Source organism: Nomascus leucogenys, chromosome 3 (assembly GCF_006542625.1).
Source record: "Nomascus leucogenys isolate Asia chromosome 3, Asia_NLE_v1, whole genome shotgun sequence".
Taxonomy (NCBI): domain Eukaryota; kingdom Metazoa; phylum Chordata; class Mammalia; order Primates; family Hylobatidae; genus Nomascus; species Nomascus leucogenys.
The window spans coordinates 31,709,553-31,735,577 of NC_044383.1; the positions used below are offsets into that span (position 1 = coordinate 31,709,553).

The 26,025-nt window shown below is 39.8% G+C and overlaps 1 protein-coding gene and 1 pseudogene across 6 annotated transcripts in view; both read left to right on the forward strand.

The window, feature by feature from the left end:
* Positions 1–26,025, forward strand: part of ARMH3 (armadillo like helical domain containing 3) — a 215,110-nt gene that overhangs the window by 101,162 nt on the left and 87,923 nt on the right. For 4 of the 6 annotated variants that reach the window (XM_003255385.2, XM_030807990.1, XM_030807984.1 and 1 more), the window contains one exon: positions 14,722–14,797. The exons of the other annotated variants lie outside the window; for them this stretch is intronic. In XM_003255385.2, coding sequence (XP_003255433.1) covers positions 14,722–14,797 — 76 coding nt within the window. The remainder of the gene's footprint in view (positions 1–14,721; positions 14,798–26,025) is intronic. 6 annotated transcript variants of the gene reach the window in all.
* LOC115833571 lies at positions 23,872–24,714 on the forward strand (annotated as a pseudogene).

Here is a 26,025-nt window from a genome sequence, read left to right on the forward strand (position 1 = left end):
AAGTATAACTTATTTCTGAAAGAAGTCACGTGTCCCTATAAGTTTGGGATAAGGGCCTTGTTAATTCTACCTGTAGTATAAAGGTTAAGGAAAAATCTCTGTAGATTGCACAGAAACAGCCACTCAGTAAAACTATCTTATTTTTAAAACCCAAATTTATTAGCTTTATTGAAGTATAATTGATATATAAACTGCACACATGTTAATTATACAAATTTTAGTAAGTCTTGACATATGTGTACGTATGTGAAACCATCACAATGATCAGGATAATAACCATATCCGTCACCCCCCAAAAGTTTCCTTGTATCTCCTTAGAATCCTCTCATGTCTCCTTCACCACCTTCACCCACTGTGCCTCATCCCTGGGCAACCACTGATGTGCCTCTGTCACTGTAGATTGGTTTGCTTCATCCTTTGTGATGAGATTAATTGTGAAAATCCCAACCTCTCCTTGGGACTCCTGTATCATGAGAAAACTGGAGAGGATTTGGAACAAGTACCAGGAGAAAGAATAGAAGCAGCAGTGGAAAAGAAGGATTGCCTGGGAGGAAAATATTTTTTTTTCTAGTATACTTTATTTTTTTTGAGAAGTGAAGGAAAACTTTTAAGAGAACTTTATAAGAGAACCTTTGCTATATATAATGTCTTAGGCAGTGCAAGTAGGGCCTTGTATTAGTAGGATGTTTTCAATGGCAAGTATCAGAAAACTTGGACTTAAAACTATCTTAAAGAGTAGGAAAATTATACGACAATTCTAGAATGGTATGATCAGTTGCTCAACAATGTCTACAAGGACCCAGGTTTTTAAAATATCTCTTCTCTCTCATTGTAATAGCTTTAGCATCAAGTCAGTTGCCCATGCAACAGCAAGTTTCAGTTGTCCCATCAAGACCCATCTCTTTTTTTTAGGAGCTTGGCAGCCTTACATAAGAACTCTCTAATAGACTTCACGTTGGCTAGATGTGCTCAGGTTACCCTAGTGTGGTTTACATCTGCCTGGCTTCACCAACTTCCTGAGAATGTAGAATGTAGAATTTTCCAAGGGTAAAGAGCAGCCCCAGAGGTTTTAGCACTCATTGGTAGATGAATAAAGATGCTTTTCAATGAGGAAAGGAAAGAGTTGGAGTGGGGGAGATATTTTATAAAAGTCTGACATACCTGCTCAACTGGGCCATATGTAACTAGTCAAATGAGATAAACCCTTGTAGCTACAGCAACAAGATAAGAGAAGATACCTGTGAATGTCCAAATCTGCCAAGGGAGTAAAAGTGTTAACCAGGAGGGCACAAATAGGAAAGTGAAACACAGCAAACAATAGGAGATAGCATGTTTCAGTGCTCTGTTTTATATAAAGTATAAACTTATGGTGAAAAAAACTTGTTTTTTATTAACCTTTTTGAGACATAATTTACATATATGGCAAAAATCACCCTTTTAAATGTACAGTTTTGAGTTTTGACAAATGCATATAGTAGTGTAATTATCACAAAAATCAAGATATAGAAGAGTTTCACTATCCAAAAAATTTCCCTTGTGTTCATATGAGGTCAACTCTGTCTACCCACAACCCCTAGCAACCACTGATCTGTTTTCTGTTCTCTTGGTTTTGCCTTTTCCAGAACATCTTATAGATGGAATCATATAACCTTTTGAGTCTGGCTTCTTTCGTATAGTATTTCATTTGAAATTCATCCTTGTCATTGCATGTATCAGTAGTTCCTTCCTTTTTATTACAGAGTAATATTCCATTGTATGAATTGCCATCTTAGTTTATCTGTTTATCAGGTGAAGGACATTTGGAAGGTTACCAGTTTTTAGCGATGATAAATAAAGCTCCTGTTAACATTCTCGTACATTAGTGAATACAAGGTTTTTTTTGTTTTTGTTCTTTCTTGAGATGGGGTCTTGCTCTTTCACCCATGGTGGAGTGCAGTGGCACAATTATGGCTCACTGGAGCTTTTACCTCCTGAGCTCAAGCAATCCTCCCACTTTAGCCTCCAAAGTAGCTGGGACTACAGGTACATGCCACCATGCCCGGGTCATTTTTGTATTTTTAGTAGAGACAGGGTTTTGCCATGTTGCCTAGGCTGGTCTTGAACTCCTGGGGTCAAGCAATCTGCCCATCTCGGCGTCCCAAAGTGTTGAGGTTACAGGTGTGAGCCACTGTGCCCAGCATGAACCCAGGTTTTTATTTCACTTGGTTATATACCTAGCAATGGGATTTTGGGGTGTTGTGGTAAGTATGTTTTAACTATGTAAGAAACCACCAAACCATTTTCCAAAGTGCATGTTCCATTTTACATTCTCTCCAGCAATGCATGAAAGTTGTCATCATTCCATATCATATCCAGCACTTGATATTCTCCACTTTGTTGTTGTTGTTGTTTGCTTGTAGATATATAGTGCTACCTCACTGTGTTTTTAACTTTGCATGAATAATGATGTTGAGCATCTTTTCCTGTCCTTATTTGCCATCCATATATCTTCTTTGGTGAAGTATTTGCTCAAATCTTTTGCTCATTAAAAAAAAAAAAAAAGGCTGGGCACGGTGGCTCACGCTTGTAATCCCAACACTTTCAGAGTCCCAGGCGGGAAGATCAAGACTAGCCTGGCTAACATGGTGAAACCCTGCTCTACTAAAAATACAAAAATTAGCCAGGCATGGTGGCAAACACCTGTAGTCCAGCACTTTGGGTGGCCAAGGTAGGCAGATCACTTGAGCTCAGGAGTTTGAGACCAGCCAACATGGCAAAACCCTGTCTTTACCAAAAATACAAAAATTTATCTAGGCGTGGCAGTGCATGCTTATGGTCCTAGCTACTTGGGAGGCTAAGGTGGGAGGATCACGAGCCCAGGAGGCTGAGGTTGCAGTGAGCTGAGATTGTACCTCTGCACTCCAGCCTGTGTGACAGAGTGGTACCCTATCTCAAGACAAAACAAAAACCAGTGCACACCAATGTTTATAATAGCACCATTCACAAGTGCCAAAAGGTGGAAGCAACTCAAGTGTCCATTGACAGATGAATAGATAAACAAAATGTGGTATATACACCCGGTGGGATATTATGCAGCCTTCAAAAGGAAAGAAGTCCTGTTACATGCTACAGTGTGTATGAACCTTGAGGATATTGTGCTAAGTGAAATAAAGCAGTCACAATGGGGTAGTACTTATATGAGGTATCCAAAGTAGTTAAATTCACAAATATGCAAAGTAGGATGATGATTACCAGGGGCTTTGGGAGGAGACAAAGAGAGTTGCTTAATGTGTGTAGAGTTTCAGTTCTACAAAATGAAAAAGTTCTGGAGATCTGTTTCACAGCAATGTAAATATACTTAACCCCTAAATTGTATGCTTAAAAATGGTTAAGAAGGGCCCCTCCAAAAGTAGAGTATCTCAGTTATTCACAGTCAGTTAAAGATTGAACTTCTCTTCTTTTCCCCCTTCTTACTACTGCCATTGATGAGTCTTTTTTAAAAAAATGGTTAAGAGGGTAAACTTTATGAGATGTCTTTCTTTTCTTTTCTTTTTTTTTTTTTTTTTTTTACCACAGTAAAAACAAACCTAAACTCTAAAGTTTATTTAGATTTTACCAATTTTTCCACTAATGTCTCTTTTGTATTCCAGGATCCCATCCATGTTACCACATTACATTTAGTCATCGTAACTCCTTAGTCTTCTCTGGTCTGTGACTGTTTGTGTTTCCTTGTTTTTTTGACCCTGATAGTTTTCAAGAATGTTCATGTCCTTTGTAGGGCCATGGATGAAACTGGAAAACATCATTCTCAGTAAACTATCGCAAGGACAAAAAAACCAAACACCGCATGTTCTCACTCATAGGTGGGAATTGAACAATGAGAACTCATGGACACAGGAAGGGGAACATCAGACTCCGGGGACTGTTGTGGGGTTGGGGGAGGGGGGAGGGACAGCATTAGGAGATATACCTAACACTAAATGACGAGTTAATGGGTGCAGCACACCAACACGGCCCATGGATACATATGTAACAAACCTGCACATTGTGCACATGTACCCTAAAACCTAAAGTATAATAATAAAAAAAAAAAGAATGTTCCTCAATTTGGGTTTGTTTTGTGTTTTACTCACGGTTTGACTTGGATTGTGGATTATAGAGAAAAATGCCACACAGTCCAAGTACCCTGACTTATATTACTGATGATACTAACCTTGATCACTTGGTTAAGGTAGTGTTTGCCATGTTTCTTTACCACAGAGTTGTAATTTTTTCTACTTTTTCATAGTCTGTTCTTTATTTTGTTTTATTTTTATTTTTATCATGTCTTATTCTTTGGAAGAAAATCACTAAATGCAGCCAACTTGAAAGTTGGGGGACAGAGAGGTTAAGCTCCACCTCCTGCAGAAGAATATCTATATAAATTATTTAGAACTTTTCTGTAAGAATTTGGTTGCTGTTGCTGCTGCTGCTGCTGCTTGTTGTTCTTGTTGTTGTTGTTCTTCTTCTTCTTGTTCTTCTTATTCCTCTTCTTCCTCCTCCTCATCCTCTGCCCCCGCCCCCCCTTCCTTTCTTTCTTCTTCTTCTTTTTTTTTTTTTTGAGACAGAGTCTTGCTCTGTGGCCCACAGTGGAGTGCAGTGGCACAATCTTGGCTCACTGCAACCTCCACCTGTTGGATTCCAGGGATTCTCCTGCCTCAGCCTCCCAGGTAAATGGGATTACAGGCCCATGCCTCCACACCTGGCTAATTTTTTTTATTTTTAGTAGAGATGGGGTTTCACCATGTTGGCCAGTCTGGTCTTGAACTCCCAACCTCAAGTGATTTGCCCTCCTCAGCCTCCCAAAGTGTTGGGATTACAGGTGTGAGCCACTGTGCCTGGCTTTCTTTTTTTTTGAGACAGTGTCTTGCTCTGTCACCCAGGCTGGAGTGCAGTGTCAATCACATCTCATTGCAGCTTCGAACTTCAGGGCTCAAGCAGTCCTCCCACCTTGGCATCCTTAGTAGCTGGGGTTACAGGTGTGTGTCACCATGCCCGGATAATTTATTTTTGTTTTTTTTTTTTGTATAGATGAGGTTGCCCTATGTTGCCCAGGCAGGCCTCGAACTCTTGGGCTCAAGCGATCCTCCTGCCTTGGCCTCCTAAAGTTCTGGGATTACAGGCATGAGCCACTGCACCCAGCCAGTATATGTTTTAATCAAAAGCTTACTGGAGTTTTGATTGGGATTATGGCAAGCCTATAGATCATTTTGGGGAAAACTGATATCTTGATAATGTACCTTACAATCCCTGACAAAATATATCTATTTATTGAAATCTTTGATTTTTCTCACCAATGTTTTGTTGTTTTCAACATGAAAATCTTGCATATATTCTATTAGATTTATCTTAATGTATTTCATGGCATTTGGTGGTGCTATTAGTATTTTTGAAAATTTTAATTTTTAATTGTTTATTGCCAATATGCAGAAACACTACTTTTTAATTTTTTTAATATGACAGCTTTATGAGATATAATTCACCTACCATATAATCTGCCCATTAAAGCATACAATTTGGTGAGTTTCAGTATAGTCAGAGAGTTGTACCACCATCACCACAATGAACTTTGGAGCATTTTCATCACCCCAACAGGAAACCTACCCATGAGTGGTGACTCCCCATTTACTGCAATCTCCTGAGCTCTAGGCAATCACTAATCTATTCTCTGTGTCTGTAAATTTGCCTATTCTGGACATTTTATATAAATGAAATCATACAATATGTGGTCTCTTGTGACTGGCTTCTTTTATTTTGGATCTTTTCAAGGCTTATCCTTGTTGTATCCATGAAGTAACAGTACTTTGTTCCCTTTTTACTGTGGAACAATATTACATTGTATGGATATACCACATTTTATTTATCCATTCATCAATTGGTAGACATTTAGGTTGCTTCTACTTTTTGCTATTATGAATTATCCTGCTATGAGCATCCATGTACAAATTTTTGTTTGGGCATGTTTTCATTCTGTTGAGTATATACCTAGGAGCAGAATTGCTGGGTCATATGATAACTCTGTGTTTATAACCTTTTGAGGAACTGCCACACTGTTTGACCTCACTTTTCCAATGTGGGTGTACCATTTTACACAAGCAAGAAACAATGCTGATTTTTAATCTTGTGTCCTGTTATCTTGCTATTTTTGATCTTGTATCCTGTCATCTCACTTATTAGGTTTATTAGTTTTTGTAACCTTTTTGGGATTTTCTACATAGACATTCATGTTGTATGTGAATGTTGTGTGCCTTTTATTTCTTTTTCTTGCCTTATTGTACTGGTTACAGCCTCCACTACTATGTTAAATTAGAGGGTAAAGATGGACATACTTGCCTTGTGTCCAGTCTTAAGGTGAAAGGATTAAGGTTATCCTCCATTAAGTGTGGTGTTAACTCTAGGTTGTTCATAGATGCCCTCTATCTGGTTGAGGAAATTGCCTTTTATTTCCTGAGAATTGTTGTCATTAATGAATGTTGAATTTTGTTAAACATTCTCTAGCATTTATTGACATGATTACATGGTTTTCCTACTATTGTCTGTTAGTATAGTGATTGATTTTTAAATGTTGACCAACCCCACATGATTATAGCATCATTTTTACATATTGTTGTATTCGATTTGCTAGTATTCATGAGGTATATTGGTCTGTAGTTTTACTTTCTTAAAATTTCTTTTTCTGATTTCAATATTAGTTAATTTTGGCCTCATGATATGAATTGGGAAGTGTTCTCTCATTGCTCATCTTCTATTTTCTAGAAGAATTTGTTTAAGAGTGGTTTATTTCTTAAATGTTTGGTAAAATTTGCCAGTGAAGCCACTGCATCTGGAGTTTACTTTCGTGGAAGATTTTAAACCATAAGTTCAATTTATTTAATAGGTACAGGACTATTTAAGTTATCTATTTAGCAGTGACCTTTGGAAGTTTGTGTCTTTGAAGAAATTTGTTTTATTTTGTTGTCACTTCTATGGGGCATACAGTTGTTGGTAATACTCACTATTAATGTCTGTAGGGTCCGTACTCAGCTTCCCTCTTTCATTCCCTATATTGGTAATTTGTATTTTCTCTCTTTTTTTTTTCTTCATCAGTTTGGATAGATGTTTATCAAGTTTATTGATTTCCCCTCCTCAGAGAACCAGCTTTTGGTTTTATTGATTTTTTTCTCTGTCATTTTTGTGTTTTATTGATTTATGCTGTTTATTTTCTTCTTATTGCTTGCTTTGAGTTTAATTTGCTCTTTTTTTGCCAGTTTTTTGGGGTGTAAGCATAGTTCATTGATACGAGACTTTTCTTTTTTTCTAATATAAATATTTTGTACTATAAATTTCCCTTTAAGTACTGCTTTAGTTGCAGCTCATAAATTTTTTTGTTGTATTTTTATTGTCTTTCAAGTTCAATGTATTTTCTCATTTCCCTTGAATTTCTTCTTTGACTTTTGAATTTTTTAGAAATGTGTTGCTTTATTTTCAAATACTTGGGGATTTTCCAGATATTCTTCTATTAGTAATTTCTAGTTTAGTTTTGTTTTGGCCCAAGAATGTTGTTTGTATTATTTCAATGCTTCGAAATTTATTGAGACATGTTTTATGGCCCAGAGTATGGTCTGTCTTGGTAAATGGTCCATTCCACATGCACTTGTATTTTGTTCTTTGTGGGTAGAGTGTTCTGTAAGTTTCAGTTTGGTTGAGTTGTATGATGATATTGTTCTGTTTTCACAAATTGTTCTGTCTACTTATTATAAAGGGACAGAGAAGATTGTTGAAACATTCAGCTGTAATTGTGGGTTTGTCTCTTTTCCTTTTTGGTTCTTTTTACTTTTTGGTTCATGTGTTTTGTAGCTCTGCTGTTAGGTGGATACACATTTAGGATTATTATATCTTGGCAAATTGACTCTTTTATCATTATATAATTTGGTCTCCTCCTTATACAATTTCTGTCTCCTCCTTTTCTGAGACTATAGTATCACAAAGATTAGACTTTTCGTTATTGTCCCATATGTTTCTGAGGCCCTGTCCCTCTCCTCCCCCATTTGTCTCTATTCTTCATATGTAATTATTTCTATTATACTTTATGTTCACTGACTCCTTTGTCAGTCTATTCTGCTATTAAGCCCATCCAGTGAATTCTTTATTTCACATAGTACATATTTTACTTCTAAATATTTGTCACCCTGGCTGGAGTGCAGTGGTGCACTCTTGGCTCACTGTAGCCTCAAACTCCTGGGCTCAAGTGATCCTCCTGCCTCAGCCTTCCAAAGTGCTGGGATTACAAGGCATTAGCCACTGTGCCCAGCTTTACTTCTAAATATTTTAATTGGTTCTTTGTTATGGCTTCAGTTTCTTTGCTGAACTTCTATCTTTCCATTCATTTCAAGTATGTTTACCTTTTCCTCATGGAGCATAGTTATGATAACTGCTTTAAAGTCCTTGATAATTTTAACATATGTGCCATCTCAGATATCTGTTTTTTGTCTTTTCTTTTGAGGATTGGTCACTTTTTTTGTTTTGTTATATATTCTGGTTCTTTATGACTAATTTTGGATTACCTCCTGGACATTTTTTTTTTTTTTTTTTTGAGACAGAGTCTTACTCTGTCACCCAGGCTGGAGTGCAGTGGCCCACTGCAACCTCTGCCTCCTGGGTTCAAGTGATTCTCCTGCCTCATCCTCCCCAGTATCTGAGATTACAAGTGCCTGCCACCATGCCTGGCTAATTTTTTGTATTTTAGTAGAGATGGGGTTTTGCCATGTTGGCCAGGCTGGTCTCGAATTGCTGACCTCAGGTGATCTGCCCACCTTGGCCTCTCAAAATGCTGGGATTACAGGCATGAGCCACTGAGCCTGGCCTCCTCCTGGACATTTTTAATGTTACGTTATATACACTCAGAGATTGGTTATAATCTTCTGGATTTTTTTTTTCTTTTTTGAGACAGAGTCTCGTTCTGTCACCCAGGCTGGAGTGTCACCCAGGCACGCTCTCAGCTCACTGCAACCTCTGCCTCCTGTGTCCAAGTGATTCTTGTGCCTCAGCCTCTGGAGGAGCTGGGATTACAGGCATGCACCACCACGCCTGGCTAAGTTTTGTATTTTTAGTTGAGGTGGGGTTTCACCATGTTGGTCAGGCTGGTCTCGAACTCCTGACCTTAGGTGATCCACCCGCCTCAGCCTCCCAAAGTGCTGGGATTATGAGCATGAGCCACTGTGTCCGGCCTAATTTTTGTATTTTTTGTAGAGACAGGATTTCGGCATGTTGCCCAGGCTGGTCTTGAACTCCTGGACTCAAGTGATCTACCCTCCTTGGCCTCCCAAAGTGTTGGGATGGCAGGCACAAGGCACTGCACCTGGCCTCTCAATTTCTTTCTCCAGAAAGATGAGGCTTCCTTTTGAGTTTTAACCATCCACACAGTTCCGCTGTGCAGCTCCGGAACTGGCTGACCCTTGGGGCAAAGCTGTAAGAGAAAATAGGAAAAATAAAACCTGGAAACTGACCCTCTTGTGAGTGTTTCTCCAAGTTTTGACTTCCCTCTATAATCTGTCTGCTTTTGTTTAATTCTCAGAGCCCTCAGATAATTACTTTTCATGTTTTGTCTAGAGTTTTTAGCTGTAATCAGCAAGAGATAGAGGCTTTAGTGGGCTTACTCTGCCATGCTGGAAGTAGAACACCATTTTTTAAAAAGATATTTTTGTTTAATATAAAATTTTTCATTCATTACTTTAAAAATCTCATTTCATTATTTTCTGGCTTACATAGTTGCTAGTAAGAGGTCCGTTGTTTTCATCTTTGTTTCTCTGTGCATAATGTCTTTGTTTTTCTCTGAATGCTTTTTTTTTTTTTGGGATGGAGTCTCACTCTGTCCCCCAGACTGGAACGCAGTAGTGCCATCTGGGCTCACTGCAACCTCTGTCTCCCGGGTTCAAGCGATTCTTGTGCCTCAGCCTCCCAAGTAGCTGAGACTACAGGTGTGCACCACCATGCTCAGCTAATTTTTGTATTTTTAGTAGAGACAGGGTTTTGCCATGTTGGCCAGGCTGGTCTCGAACTCCTGACCTCAGGTGATCCACCCGCCTCGGCCTCCCAAAGTACTGGGATTACAAGTGTGAGCTACCATGCTCGGCCTCTGAATGCTTTTATTATTTTCCCTTTATCATTGGTTTTCAACAATATGATTATCACATGCCTTGGCATGGTTTTCTTTATGTTTATTTTGCTTGGGATTCTTAGAACTTCTTGAATCTGTACATTTCTAGTTTTCATCAAATGTGGAAATGTTTTGGCTATAATTTCTTCAAATATTTTTTGACCCTGCTCTTCTGTTCTCAATCTGGACTCTCTCTCTCACTCTCACTCACTCTCTCTCTCTCTCTCTCTCTCTCTCTCTCTCTCTCTCTATATATATATATATATATATATATATAGGCTCAAGCAATCCTTCTGCCTTAGCTTCCCAAAGTGCTGAGATTATAGGCGTTAGCCACTGTGCTTAGCCGTGGGTTTCTTTTTTAATATTTCCATTTCTTTCCTCATCATTTTCAAATTTTCCTCAGTCTTCCTGAATATATTGAACATATTTCTAATAGCTGTTTTTTTGTTTTTGTTTTTTTTTTTTTTTTTTTGAGATGGAGTCTCGCTCTGTCGCCCAGGCTGGAGTGCAGTGGCGGGATCTCGGCTCACTGCAAGCTCCGCCTCCCAGGTTCACGCCATTCTCCTGCCTCAGCCTCCCGAGTAGCTGGGACTACAGGCGCCCACCACCACGCCCAGCTAATTTTTTGTATTTTTAGTAGAGACAGGGTTTCACCATGTTAGCCAGGATGGTCTCGATCTCCTGACCTCGTGATCCGCCCACTTCGGCCTCCCAAAGTGCTGGGATTACAGGCGTGAGCCACCATGCCCGGCCTCTAATTGCTATTTTATTGTCCTTGTCTTCCCTTTCCATTGTCTTTCTTCATGTCTAGGTCTGTTTCTACTGACTGATTTTCCCTCTGTTTATGCTTCATATATTTTTTGTTTCTTATGGTTCATATGTTTTTGTTTCTTTGCATGTCTGGTTATTATTGTCATTAGAATTTAGAAATTGTGATTTTTATGATGTGGATGCTGGATTTTGTTACGTTTCTTTTATGTAACATTGGACTTTATTCTGGAATGTGATTATGTTATGTGGAATCAGTTGGATCTTTTCAGGGTTTGCTTTTAAGGGTTGAGGGTAGATCAAGAGCAACCTTGAATGTAGGCTGATTTGTCCCATTACAAATGCAATACCCATTTACAGAACCTGCCAGATACTCCATGTGTTAACTAGGTCTTTCCACTCTTGCTGGTGGAAACATAAGTTATTTTCGTTGCAGAGTGTGCCATGAACTCCTCAGTTTCTTCTCCTTTCCAGTGGTTCTTTGCCCTCAGCCTTGGGTAGTTTCTTCTTCCATATGCATAGATCAGTGTCTGCAAGAGATGTAAGGGATCTCCAGAGCTGTCTGTCAAACTCCCTCCTTGCCAGCTTTCTGCCCCACATCCTCTAGATGTCTTGGCCTCTCCAAATGCTGATCTCTATGTCTTCAACTTGGCAAGACTTCTGGCTTCTATTTAGATTCCTCTTCCCAGCCCTGCAGTATGGGAACTTTTCTGCAGGGCAATTGTAGGGTTCACCTTCTTTGTTTTCCTCCTTTTAGGGGATCACAATTCTATACTGCTTGTTTTCCAATGTCTGACAACCATTGTTTCATATGTTTTGTCCAGCTTTCTGTTGTTTAAACAAGGTAGGAGGGTAAGTTATGTCTTATTACTGCATCTTGGCTAGAAGAGGAAAGACTTTTTTTTTTTTTTTGAGATGGAGTCTTGCTCTGTTGCCTAGGCTGGAGTGCAGTGGTGCAGTCTCGGTTCACTGCAACCTCTGCCTCCAGGGTTAAAGCAATTCTCCTGCCTCAAAGTAGCTGGGACTACTGGCACGTGCCACGACACCCAGCTAATTTTTTTTTGTATCTTTAGTAGAGATGGGGTTTCACCATGTTGGCTAGGCTGGTCTTGAATGCCTGACCTCAAGTGATCCACCCACTTCAGTCTCCCAAAGTGCTGGGATTACAGGCGTGAGCCACCGTGCCTGGCTCACTAAGACATTTTTGATAAAAGCACACATTTAATCTTCCTGTTTGGCTGCAGTGAAGCCCACTGTATGGGAAGGACCTCCACAGAAGCTACCCAGAACCATAAATGACATTATGTTTTAAGCTGTCTTTTCTTATTTTTAAAATCAAAGGTAATTACCAATACTAAAGAAAAAGCATATAAAATATTTAAAATCTTGTAATTCCTTGGTTCTAGTACTACCACTGTTTTCACTGTTGTATATTAACCCACATGCATGCATAGTTTTACAGAACTGTAATCATGATATCCTTCTAGCTTGTGTTTTTTAACATATGATTCATTTTTTTTGTAATTTTCATGTCTCTTTTTAAATGGCTGCGTATTATTTTTATGTACTATAATTTGCTACATAAATGATTGCTTTAGTTTGAGGCTTTTAGGGAATTTTGAAATAATTTTGTGTTTCAATTTGGTAGCTTAGAAAAGAATGTAAAAACCAATGGCGTTTCCAAAGGAAATGTAGTGATGAGGTCATCTGGGTGCCTGTTAAGTAAGGAACAGAGCTGACAGGATATTACAGAGAAGTAATCCGTGGACAGAGTTCAATACCTCTGTGAAAATGTGAGGAGGCAAAATTCAGCTCCATTTCATAAATGTCTAGGTTCTACCATCAGAGAACTTGTGATTTTGTGGGGAATCTGGTGAAAAACCAATGCATCTAAATAAATTTCACAATTGAGTTGAACAATAAATGTATGGCTTCCTGAAACAATTTTGTTCATTACATGAATAAATTCGCACATGCACGCAGTGAAACCTGAGTTCAGACTATAGAGCTCTAACTTGGAACTATACCAAATTCCCTTGCACTAAATCTTATAAATTAAAACAGCAGCACTGTTGATGTGTTTTATTAAGCCTTCTGTCTTCTTTTTCATTAAATTGCGTGAATTTATAAACGTGAGACATTGCTGGAACAGATGTAGAGCAGCCAGATGAGCTTGCTTTCCCCCATTACAGCCACAGGCCCTCCCTCTGATAGAGCTTCTGCTACAGCTCTTAAGAATCTTGGGTCAGGTGTACATAGTGATGGTACTCAGCTATGAAGGTCATATACAGATTGGTCACACATTTCTTAATGTTAGTGAGGCCCTACTTTTTTTCTTTTGGGAAAGTCTCAGGTACATGCATTCATTCATTCATTCATTCATTTGGGAGGTAGTCTGTTGAAATTAATAATAGCTAAAACTTATTTACTATGTGGCAGGCACTAATCTAAAGCTTTATGTATAACAATTCTTTCATATAGGTATTGCTGTTATTCTCTAGTAGGTGGCAGGGGCTGGACTTGGACCCTGACCATTGGCTTCAGAGATCTTGTACTTACTTCTCTACATAAATGTAGGCTCTTGAGTCATTTCCCTCCAGGTTTAAATTCCAGCTCCATTACTTACAGCTTGTGTGAATGACTGCAATCAGTTACCATACTTGTCTCCTCTGAGTCTTGGTTTCCTCATCTGTACGCTACATTACATATAACCTAAGTTGGTCCAGTGCTGGGCACATAGTAAACTCTCTACATATTTAGCTCTTATTAATTAGCCATTCATTAAAACATATACTTAGAGTGCCTACCATGTGCTTGCTCTTTCAAGGAGCACTTGTGCTGTTTTGTTTCTTTTCTAAAATGGCATGTGTGGCTCTGAAGATCATAGCTGATAGAGGATATATTCAGATCTGTATTTCTATTATCTTTCCTCTGTGTGTGAGTTTGGAAAAGGGAGAGAATTTGGTCACACAAGGGAAGAACATTCTTGTAGATTCATTTTGCCGGTCACACAGTTAAGTCAGAGGAGCAAAAAAAGGTTAATCTGTTCTCACTCATAGGTGGGAATTGAAAAATGAGAACGCTTCGACACAGGGTGGGGAACATCACACACCGGGGCCTGTTGTGGGGTGGAGGGAGGGGGGAGGGATAGCATTAGGAGATATACCTAATGTAAATGATGAGTTAATTGGTGCAGCACACCAACATGGCACATGTATACATATGTAACAAACCTGCACGTTGTGCACATGTACTCTAGAACTTAAAGTGTAATAAAAAAAAAGGTTAATCCTTGATTGACACATGACCATCCTCTATGTGGATGTGTCCTGTTTGACTGAGTTTATATGTTAAGGAGTTTATGCATATACATAGAGCAGGAAGGGACATCAACTAAGCCAGCCAGTTCCACTAAATCAGCCCCCACCATTAGAGAAATGATAAATATGGCAACCAGTTTACCCTCACATCACCACCCCAGTGTAGATTGTAAATGCATGCAAAAATTAAGTTATGGAACCCTGTTAGCAGAGGGGAGGGAAAACCTAAGGCAGAGAAGGAGTAGAGTATTTTGATAGAAAGTGAAAAGAAGTTAGAGAAAAAACTCGAGGGAAAATAGTTGAGAGAATTCTATAAGCCCTTGTATTTTTATCTAAGCCGAGGATGTTTTTAACAGAAGATTGGCACAGGCTTTGTTTGGTTATTCTGAGAGTGCTATTCTGAGATGTGTCTTCATTCCTCATGTTTGTGTTTTATGCTGGGGGTTTGACAGATCTATGTTCTTTCCTTCTTTGCAGTCCTGAGGCTTTCTACCAATGCAGGCCAGTGGAAGGAAGCAGCTAGCAAGGTGACCCATGCATTGGTTAATATCAGGTAAGGAATGAGAAGTATCTCTTGCAGAGTTCCTTGGCTCTTCTTGAGGTTTATTGTACCTTTCTAAGTAGAGTGTGTTGAACACTGCTACTATTTTAAGCCTTGATGTCTGTAGGAGTGGAAGAAAAATTGTCGTACTTGATCAAGAAAAGCAGGAGTACATGAGGCTTTTATTTTATCATATTGAAACAGCTCAAAGTGCTGGCTGTCCTGTGAATTTTTTTACTGAGAGATGGTTCCAAGCCCTTTTCAGGCATGCTAGTTGCCAGAGTGTTATCTATGTATAGGTCATCTGAAAGCTTTTCTCCAAAGATTTTCAGCTTTTCTCCATGACTTCAGTGAATGATTCATGGAGATCTAGAATGTTGACCTTTTACTTTACGTGACTGTTTCTATTTATGGTAAACAGAGGCAAATGGAGTCCATGGGGCTGAGCCATTTTAGGTTGCTTATGAAACAGCAAGGCAATTACAGAGCGCTGTATGTATTGGATAAAGTTGTGTCAGGCATGGAGTTGGTCAGGGTCTTGAGGAGGCACCACCCATGCACAGTTGTGAGCTATTGATAAATGGAGAAGAGAAAGTGCTTTCACCATTGGGAAACCTAAATTCGACTTTTCTTCTGTTCGTTGCTCCCTTTGTGCCTATGATTTTTCATTTTCTCAACAGTTATTACACTGTTCTTATAAACAATTGAAAAATTAACATTGAGTAAAAGAGGCAAACCCAACAGATGGGGAACTTGATTTAGCTCCAGATGTAAGCCTTGCCAGACATTCCTAGTAATAGTAATGCACATTTACAACTTGGTATAGATTCTAATGTGTGACAAAGCTGGTCTGTGATTTTTTTCCTATATCTTTTCTTTCTTTTTATTTGAAGTTAAAATGTCCTGTCCCTGCAGTGATTTACTACCCTGTTTGGCACATCTGGGCATAAAAGGAGAAGTGTGAAATGTGTGTGTTAAGAGGGCTGGGATGAGGGAGCATGGGGTGAGATGTGCTAACAAGATTGCAGTGAAGGTTTGGTCTGCCTTACCTGTCACCAGAGTCATTTTGCATCAAACACAATTTTATAAATCTCACAAATAAATGAATATCTGCATCTAGCAAATAATCCAGATACTGTGGTGAGGCCTTAACGATAAATGCGATTTTCTGTAAGAATCAGGAATTACAAACTGCCTTCTCCTAAATATCTGTTTATGACCCAAGGGCAGCATGACAAACGTGGGTGTTTGAATGAAGCACCAGGTCACCAGGTTCTGGGCTAGGGTATGAAGTGCATATGGGTATAATTTATGTTGTGTTGACTCATTCATGTATTTATGTAGGCCTTCCAGGCAGCTTCTTTTCATCTGGGGCCTGTTTCTTGATCACATTCCTTTATACTTGCCTTATCTTCTACTTTTCCTTTCGGTGGTTTCTGGCTTGGCTGCTGTCTCTGTTCTTCCCAAGGGCCATCAAGCAGCTGATTTAAGCTTTTGACCTCTCCTTTTTCTGACAGCTAAGAAAGGACTGGGCTGAGCCTTGTTACCATGTAACCTCTTTCTTCTCTTTGCATGACTGTCAGGCATATACCTTCATTTTCATTCCTTAAATTTCTCTGATGAACTTGCTGCAGTAATCACATCATTTTTACTGTTGCTCATAACCGGACTCAGTATACATCTAAAGTAGCAAAAAGATCCAGTCATGGACAGGCTTAGTGGCTCTTGCCTGTAATCCTGGCCCTTTGGGAGGCAGAGGCGGGAGGATCACTTGAGCCCAGGAGTTCAAGACCAGCCTGGCCAACATAGTGAGACCCTGTCTCTAAAAAACAAAATAAACAAAGATTAGCTGGGCATGGTGGCACATGCCTGTAGTCCCAGCTACTCAGGATCCTGAGGTGGGAGGATCATTTGAGCCCAGGAGTTCAGGTTGAGGCTGCAGTGAGCCAAGATCATGCCACTGCACTCCAGCCTGGGTAACAGAGTGAAACCCTATCTCAAAACAAACAAATCAGTTTTCTCAAGAGATTATTGGAAAGAAATGTTTGAATGTCACCACAGTAAGGCCAGATCAGGGAAAAATATAGGTAGTACTAAGCCTGCAAATGTTTACCCTTTTTTTTTTTCTGACATCTATTCTCACTTATTAAATGCCAGACTTTGTGCTACTCTTTCTTATACTACCTTCTTTAATCTTCAAACTCTATAGGGTGTATTATGTACTTTTTAAAATATACTTTTTCCTAGTGAGGAAACTGAGTCTTAAAGATGTCATATATTGTGGAAGGCCCCATATTTGTTCCTTGGCAAAGCTGAGAATTAATAATAGGTCTTCTTCTTCTTCTTCTTTTTTTTTTTTTTTTTTTTTGAGACAGGATCTGACTCTGTCACCCAGATTGGAGGGCAGTGGCGCGATTTCTGCTCACTGCAGCCTGTGCTTCCTGGGCTCAAGCAATCTTCCCACCTCAGCTTCCCAAGTAGGTGGGACTATAGGCACTTGCCACCAGACCTGGCTAATTTTTGTATTTTTTTGTAGAGATGTGGTTTCACCATGTTGTCCAGGCTGGTCTCAGACTCCTGAGCTCAAATGATCCACCTGCCTCAGCCTCCCAAAGTGCTGGGATTACAGGCGTGAGCCACCATGCCCAGCCTAATCATAGGTCTTCTAAGTCCAAGTTCAGGGCTGCTCTTTCTTGCAAACCATAATGCCTCCTTCTGTAAAGCTGCATTGAAGACTAACATGGAGGGTTAAACAGAAAACTCACCATGATGTATTGAAAGGAATATGGAAATTTGAGTTGGAAAAACTTATTATTTTCTTTTGTCTCTACCACTTACTGTGTGACCTTGAGCAAGTTACTTAGCTTCTGTGGGCCTCTATCCACCATCTATAAAGTGGGGGTGATGGTGATAGCAACTATTTCACCAGGTAGTAGTTGTGAGAATTATATAATGTAATGCATATGAAAGCTCCTAGTGAACTATAAAATACTGCTTATTTCACTCGTGTCTTCAAGGTTCATTCCTGTTGTAGCATGTGTCAGAATTCCCTTCCTTTTTAGGGTGAATAATCTTCCTCTGTCTGTATATACCACATTTTACTTATCCATTCATCTGTTGATGGACACTTGAGTTGCTTCTACTCTTTGGTTGTTATAAATAATGCTGCTATGGGCCGGGCGCGGTGGCTCACACTTGTAATCCCAGCACTTTGGGAGGCTGAGGCGGGTGAATCACGAGATCAGGAGATCGAGACCACGGTGAAACCCCGTCTCTACTAAAAATACAAAAAATTAGCCGGGCGTGGTGGCGGGCGCCTGTAGTCCCAGCTACTCGGAGAGGCTGAGGCAGGAGAATGGCGTGAACCCGGGAGGCGGAGCTTACAGTGAGCCGAGATTGCACCACTGCACTCCAGCCTGGGCGACAGAGCGAGACTCCGTCTCAAAATACATAAATAAATAAATAAATAAATAAATAATGCTGCTATGAACATGGGTCTCCAAATACCTGTTTGAGACCCCACTTTCACTTTTTGGGGACATATCCCCAGAGGAGGAAGTGCTGTGTCATATGATAATTTTGTATTTAATTTTTTGAGAAATTGCCATAGTTTTTTTTTTTTTTAGGTTTAGCATTTTGACCCTTCCTTAGAGTGTTTCCTAAGTACATCTTCATTTTTCCTTTCTTTTTTTTTTGAGACGGAGTCTCACTCTGTTGCCCAGGCTGGAGTGCAGTGGCGTGATCTCTACTCACTGCAATCTCTGCCTCTTAGGTTCAAGTGATTCTCCTGCCTCAGCCTCCTGAGTAACTGGGATTACAGGCACGCACCACTACGCCCAGCTAATTTTTGTATTTTTAGTAGATATGAGGTTTCACCGTGTTGGCCAGGCTGGTCTCCAACTCCTGACCTCGTGATCCACCCACCTCAGCCTCCCAAAGTGCTGGGATTACAGGCATGAGCCACTGCACCCGGCCAATTTTTCTTTTTTATAAAAGTTATTACCTTAACCTTGAAAGATATTTTGCTTTCCTTGGTAGGGAGAACTTGATAGCTTTGAATGAGGGCAATCCAGGGAGTTTTCTTTTCTCAGTCACTATTCTCTTAGCAGAGAGCAAAAAATAGTATGACTTGGAAGTATGTACTCCAGTGAACCAATGGTAATGAGTGCTGCCTTAGGCTCTTTTGCCTTTTGCTAATAGCTTGTGTTATATACCCATGACACTACTTTCTGTGGTTTAGAAAACAAGAACCTGTGTCAGAAAATCTGACCTGTGGTTATCCAGGAATACTGTGGGATATTTAACACCAAGTTGATGATCAAGGATAGAGATATAAACACTTAGCAGTAAAATTCTGATGTTGCGCAGCATTTGCTTCTGATGTTTATAAAAGGTATTTGTGCTGATCCGACATCTGAAAAGGATTTTTAAGGCAGAGTGAACAAATTCTTAGCCACCTCTTCTGTAGTATGTTCTTTAATAACCATGAGAAGGGCTTGGGTTGCATGTGAAGTCTTCAGACACCAAACAGCTGTGAGGCCTTCCAGACTAGTTTGCCAGTTGATGATAGCTCCAAATTATGTCTTTGAGATCTGGAATGCAGTGCATCTAATGACTACCATAAGGTAGTGTCTCCCTAGCAGGTGAAAGGCAGCAGGAAGGCTGTAGACCTTTCTGTTCTAAGAATACTTAGATTGTGACAGTGAAAGTTAAAAGTACTTCGACACACTCGGAGCCTAAATTTGCTCAAGTCTCAGTCTTTTTGCTTTTCACTTGTCTTTCATGGCTTAGTCAAGCTAGTTCTTTAACTGTCAAAGTTATTTGTATTTAAACAATTCGCCTCTCTCTGCCCGTTTGATCCTTCAGTGAGATTCTTAAAATGCAGCTGCTTAGAAACTGCTGTCTTTATTGGAACACAAACAGGGCCCTGTATGTTTTCTTCTCTATAGGAGAGTTGTGTCATTGCTTTGCTATACAATATATATATATATTGCTCCACCTTTGAGATTCTGCTTGTTGGTGTAATTGTTGCTTCAGCTGCTTCCACAGATCTAATGGTTCACAAAGGAGTACTTTGAGGGGCTGGTGCAGAGCTGCTTGGTGAACTGCAGCACAGTAAAGGAGTCTTGGTTTAGGAAATTCAGACATTGTAATTAAATAGTAAGATTTTTAGTTGGGGGCTGCTGTGTTTTAGAGGAGTGTGACTTCAGTATCTAAAACCCATCCTAAACTTATCCTGAAATTGGGGAACTTTTGTCTGAAGACTTACGTGCTAAATATTTCCTGCCAACACTTGGCAGGCAATCCCAGTGAGGTCTTGTACTTTAGGAAGATGTCTGCTATTAACCTTATTAGTCAAAAGAGAGAAAGATAGTAACTAAAATCTGACCTTCATCTAACCAAACAACTTTCAGGGTAAGTAATTTGAGGCCCTTAATGAATCTCTTCAAATTAAAATTTTAATGCTTTTCACTTAATGAGCATTTTATTAGGACCAAGTTCAAAATCCTGTTAGCTGATTGCTCACAGAAAGAAATAGTGACCGAATCACACTGCAAGTAGGTGATTCTCCTGATTTGTAATTTTCTTAAGTGGATAAGTTTTAACTATGGTTAATGTATTAACTTTTTTCTTTATTTGGAATGCCTTAAGCTGACATTCAGTATTTCTTAAGAATGACTTTTCAGATATTGTTATGATTAGTGACAAGCCTGGGGTTTGGAATGAGAATTTAGTGTATTTCTTTTAAATCTCTTGATGCTTCACCTAGTGAGTTTTCCTCTTGTCTTCCTGTTTACTTCGTGGTCTTTTTGTTCCAGTGCCAAAGTGGTCCCCTCACCCACCCTTCTTACTTGCTTATGTAGCTGTTTTCTTTCACCCTAAAAAACACTCTTCCCCTCATACATGGGTGCGCACATGTGCGCAAGCGTAGAGACACACACACGGTTAAGTGTACACTGCTGGGGAGGCTAAGGAACAAGAATAGCTTTCAGCAGCCTCTGAGATAACGGGGTTATTGAGTATAACATCTTTTGGAATAGGCTGTGTACAGAATTGTGAATGTCACAGGAAATAAGCCTTCAAGCAGTAATCACTGTCGATAGCAAAGTTAGGGTTAGGAAGGGATGTGAGGTCTCATCCAGCCAAAATCTCCCCAACTTCCTTTGCCCACTCACCTGTTTGGGCTAAAATCTTTGCTGCATTGCTGTAGTTCACTTAACAAAATGGATACCAATGAGAGATAAGCAGTTTCATGCCCAGGCACTTCAACTGAAGGATGCAACTTAGTCTCGTGAAAAGTAAATGTGGACTAAATTGATTAATGATAGAAGCAGAGCCATTGGGCTGTTGACTCTTGAATAGCAGGGAGTACATGAACATAACCTTCTATTCTGCAGTTGTCTGCTCTGAGGTGGCAGGTAGGCTCAGATTATCTCCACTGAGTTAGAATTTATCAATCATGACCTTTTTTTTTTCTGTTAATCAGACCCTGCTGATCTCCCATTAGAGAAAATGAAAAGCATTATGCAGATTAAAATGAAGCACCAAAATGAAGCTGGTATAATATTGTTTACCCAATGACTGGGAGCATTACATATCATTGTAATGGTCGCTGTTCCCTAATCTCTGAAGACTACAGCTAGAATTGAAAAACCAAACACTGAATCCCATGTGGTTAATCATCTGTTTTACCTTAGTTTGGTTTATGCTGCAAAATGAAGTTTTTCAATAGGTCATAGCTGGACTTGGTGAACTGCAGTACAGTAAAGAAGTCTTAGTTTAGGAGATTCAGACATTTGTAATTAAATATTAAGATTTTTAGCTGGGGGCTGCTGTGTTTTAGATGAGTGTGACTTTAGCACTAAACCCCCTCCTAAACTTATCCTGAAATTTTCTTAGAGTCTTTTTCTACATTTGCCCTATTTTTTTTTAGTTGTGATAAAAATACACATAACATAAAATTTACCATTTTAACTTTTTTTTTTTTTTTTAATTGAGATAGAGTCTTGCTTTGTCACCCAGGCTGGAGTGCAGTGGTGCAATCTCAGCTCACTGCAAGCTCCGCCGCCCGGGTTCACGCCATTCTCCTGCCTCAGCCTTCTGAGTAGCTGGGACTACAGGTGCCCGCCACCACGCCAGGCTAATTTTTTGTATTTTTAGTAGAGACGGGGTTTCACTGTGTTAGCCAGGATAGTCTCGATCTCCTGACCTCGTAATCTGCCTGCCTCAGTCTCCCAAAATGCTGGGATTACAGGCGTGAGCCACCGCACCCGGCTCATTTTAACCATTTTTAAGTGTACAGTTTAGTGGTAAGTACATTCACATTGTTGCACAACCATCACCAACATCCATCTCCAGGGCCACTTCTTTTTCTTCAACTGAAACTCTGTACCCATTAAATACAAACTCCCTATTCCCTCTTTCTCCCAGCCTCTGGCTATTATCATTCTGTTTTCTGTTTCTATGAATTTGACTATTTTAGGAACTTTATATAAGAGGAATTACAAAATATTTGTCCTTTGTGACTGGATTATTTTGCCTAATATAATATTCTCAAGGTTCGTCCATGTTGTAGCATGTAGCAGAATTTCCTTTTTAAGGATGAATAATATTGCATTGTATGAATATACCACATTTTGTTTCTCTGTGTTCGTGTCAGCGGACACTTGGGTTGCTTCCACCTTCTAGCTATTGTGACTAATGCTAGTGTGAACAGGAGTGTATATAAATCTCTTTGAGACTCTGCTTTCATTTCTTTTGGGTATGTACCCAGAAGTGTTATTGCTGAATCATATGGTAATTCTCTGTATAACATTTTGAGTAACTGCCACTCAAAGTGGCTGCACCATGTTACTTTCCAGTTTGTTCACATTCTTCCCAACACTTGTTTTCTGTTTCTGTTTTTGTTGTTTGCTCCACCTCTCTCCTGTTTTCCGTTTTTTGGTTACTAGCCATCCCAGCGGCTGTGAAGTGGTATCGCATAGTGGTTTTAATTTCATTTTTTTTAATAAATAGTGATGTTGAGCATCTTTTTATATGCTTATTGGCCATTTGTATATCTTCTTTGGAGAAATGTCTATTGAAGTCTTCTGCTCGTTTTTTAATGGAGTTTTTTGGTGTTTTGTTGTTGAGTTTTAGGAGTTCTTTATATATTCTAGATATTAATTCATTATCAGATATGTGCAGATATTTTCTCCCATTCCATGGATTGCCTTTCATTTCATTGATGGTGTCCTTTGATGCACAAGTTTTTAATTTTGATGAAATTTAACTTAGCTATTTTTTCGCTTTGTTGCTTATGTTTTTGTTATCACATCCAAGAAATCATTGCCAAATCCAATGTCATCAGGTTTTCTCCCATGTTTTCTTCTAAGAGTTTTATGTTGTTTTAGCCCTTACATTTAGGTCCTTGATCCTTTTTTGTTTTTTGAGGTAGGGTCTTGCTACGTTGCCCAGGCTAATCTTGAACTCCTGGGCTCAATTGATCCTCCTGCCTCAGCCTCCCTAGTAGCGAGGACTACGGGTATATACCACTACACCCAGCTTCCTTTGATCCATTTTGAGTGAATTTTTATATATGATATAAAGTAAGCATCCAACTTCATTTTTGGGCACATGGATATCCAGTTTCCCTAATGCCCGCTGCTTTTTTTTTTTTTTTTTTTTTGACAGTTTTGTTCTTGTTGCCTAGGCTGGAGTGCAATGGTGCAGTCTCAGCTCACTGCAACCTCTACCTCTTGGGTTTAAGCGATTCTCCTGCCTCAGTCTCTCGAGTAGCCAGGAGTATTGGTGCCTGCCACCACACCCGCCTAATTTTTTTGTATTTTTAGTAGACACAGGGTTTCACCATGTTGGCCAGGCTGGTCTTGAACTACTGACCCTCAGATATGAGCCTCGGCCTCGCAAAGTGTTGGGATTACAGGCGTGTGCCATCACACCCGGCCCCCACTGCTTTTCTGAAATAACCACAGCTCAGATTTCTTAGCTTGAGTTAGGCTGAATTTGGAACTTAACTGTGGTAAGAGATAGAAATGGAGCCTCTCCCGTTTTTTCCTACGTATTTCCATTCCTTTTTGTTTTTTAGGTTTGCTCATTCCTCTGCTGTTTAAGAGATAGCATAATGTAGTGGTTAAGAGTAGGGATTCGTGGGGCGGGGAAAGCGGAGCTCAAGCCCCACGTGGGACCGCCTCCCGAGCCATCTGAGCAGAGGGTGGGGTGCAGGCGGAATGGCCCTCGTGCCCTATGAGGAGACCACGGAATTTGGGTTGCAGAAATTCCACAAGCCTCTTGCAACGTTTTCCTTTGCAAACCACACGATCCAGATCCGGCAGGACTGGAGACACCTGGGAGTCGCAGCGGTGGTTTGGGATGCGGCCATCGTTCTTTCCACGTATCTGGAGATGGGAGCTGTGGAGCTCAGGGACAGCTCTGCCGTGGAGCTGGGTGCTGGCACGGAGCTGGTGGGCATAGTGGCTGCCCTGCTGGGTGCTCATGTGACTATCACGGATCGAAAAGTAGCATTAGAATTTCTTAAATCAAACGTTCAAGCCAACTAACCTCCTCAAATCCAACCCAAAACTGTTGTTAAGGAGCTGACTTGGGGACAAAATTTGGGGAGTTTTTCTCCTGGAGAATTTGACCTGATACTTGGAGCTGATATCATATATTTAGAAGAAACATTCACAGATCTTCTTCAAACACTGGAACATCTCTGTAGCAATCACTGTGTGATTCTTTTAGCATGCCGAATTCGCTATGAACGGGATGACACTTCTTAGCAATGCTGGAGAGGCAATTTACTGTGAGAAAGGTTCACTATGATCCTGAAAAAGATGTACATATTTACGAAGCACAGAAGAGAAACCAGATGGAGGACTTAATAATTGGCTATAATTTATAAGAATGTTGTCACTGAGTGTGTCACTTAAGGTTTTAGACTGCAAATCTAACCATATTTAATGAAATGTCTTACTGTACAAAAAGTCTAAACCAAAGGTTCTCAGGGGAGAAAGCACATGTGCAGTTTTAAAACAGAGCAGTGCTTTGTTCCATTGCTGTGATTTTTAGCCAGACTTTACTCAGTCTGAAATCCAATTAACATTAAAGGATTAAGTGTGAGATTTTGGTTTATGCTATTTCTGTATCCCATACTACTCCCTTTTAATAAACAGTTTCCACTGATGATACGAAGTGCTGGTATAAAGATGTCTTTAAATGAGTAAGTTTTCTTTGGTAAGATTAAATCTTACAAATTATTTTTAAAACCTTCTGATATATACAATGTTTAGCCGAGTTTTCTAATTTTCTGGATGTAAAACAAAAGGTTTAACCTATACATTCCTTGAGCTGTTAGTGCCATTGAAATCTTTTGCCCTGTTTAGATCCTAAACACTTTTAGTTGGGTGAGTAGGATATGAGTTTTTTTGGGTCTCGTATCATGCTTTTTGCCTTAATTTCGGTATATATAAATAAAGGAATTAAGCAAAAATAAAATTTCAGTTACTTTTTAAAAGCACCTGAAATCTGGCCAGGTGCGGTGGCTCATGCCTGTAATCCCACCACTTTGGGAGGCCGAGGCGGGCGGATCACCTGAGGTCAGGAGTTCAAGACCAGCCTGGCCAACATGGTGAAACCCCGTCTCTACTAAAAATACAAAAATTAGCCGGGTGTGGTGTCAGGCGCCTATAATCCCAGGAGGCTGAGGCAGGACAATCTCTTGAACCTGGGAGGCAGAGGTTGCAGTGAGCTGAGATTGCACCATTGTACTCCAGCCTGGGGGACAAGAGCGAGACTCCATCTCAAAAAAAAAAAAAAAAAAAAAAAAAAAGGCACCTAAAACTTTGAATAGGTTGTCTATTTCAAGTCAAGAGCTGAGGTTTTCCCCTTCTGTTTTACCCTTGCTCAAATGTCTTAATGCAGTTCTTTCCCAGGCTTTCCCTGCTTCCTTAACAATGCATAGGATGACATTAAAAGTTTTAAATCGCGTCCCTGCCTGAGAGGTTAGCTTCCCACATATAAGCTCCTTTTGTATTGTACTTGTAATTGCTCATTCAATGTTAGTATTGCCCCACAGAGTGTAAGCTTCTTGAGGGCCAAGAATGCTTCTGCCTCTTCCATTGTTGCTTCCCCAGTACCTTCTGTGTATTTCATAACCAAATAATGAAAAAGATATATTCCATTTAAAGGTCATTGACTTTGGGTTAAATGATTGTTATATTGTTTTAGGATTATCTATGATA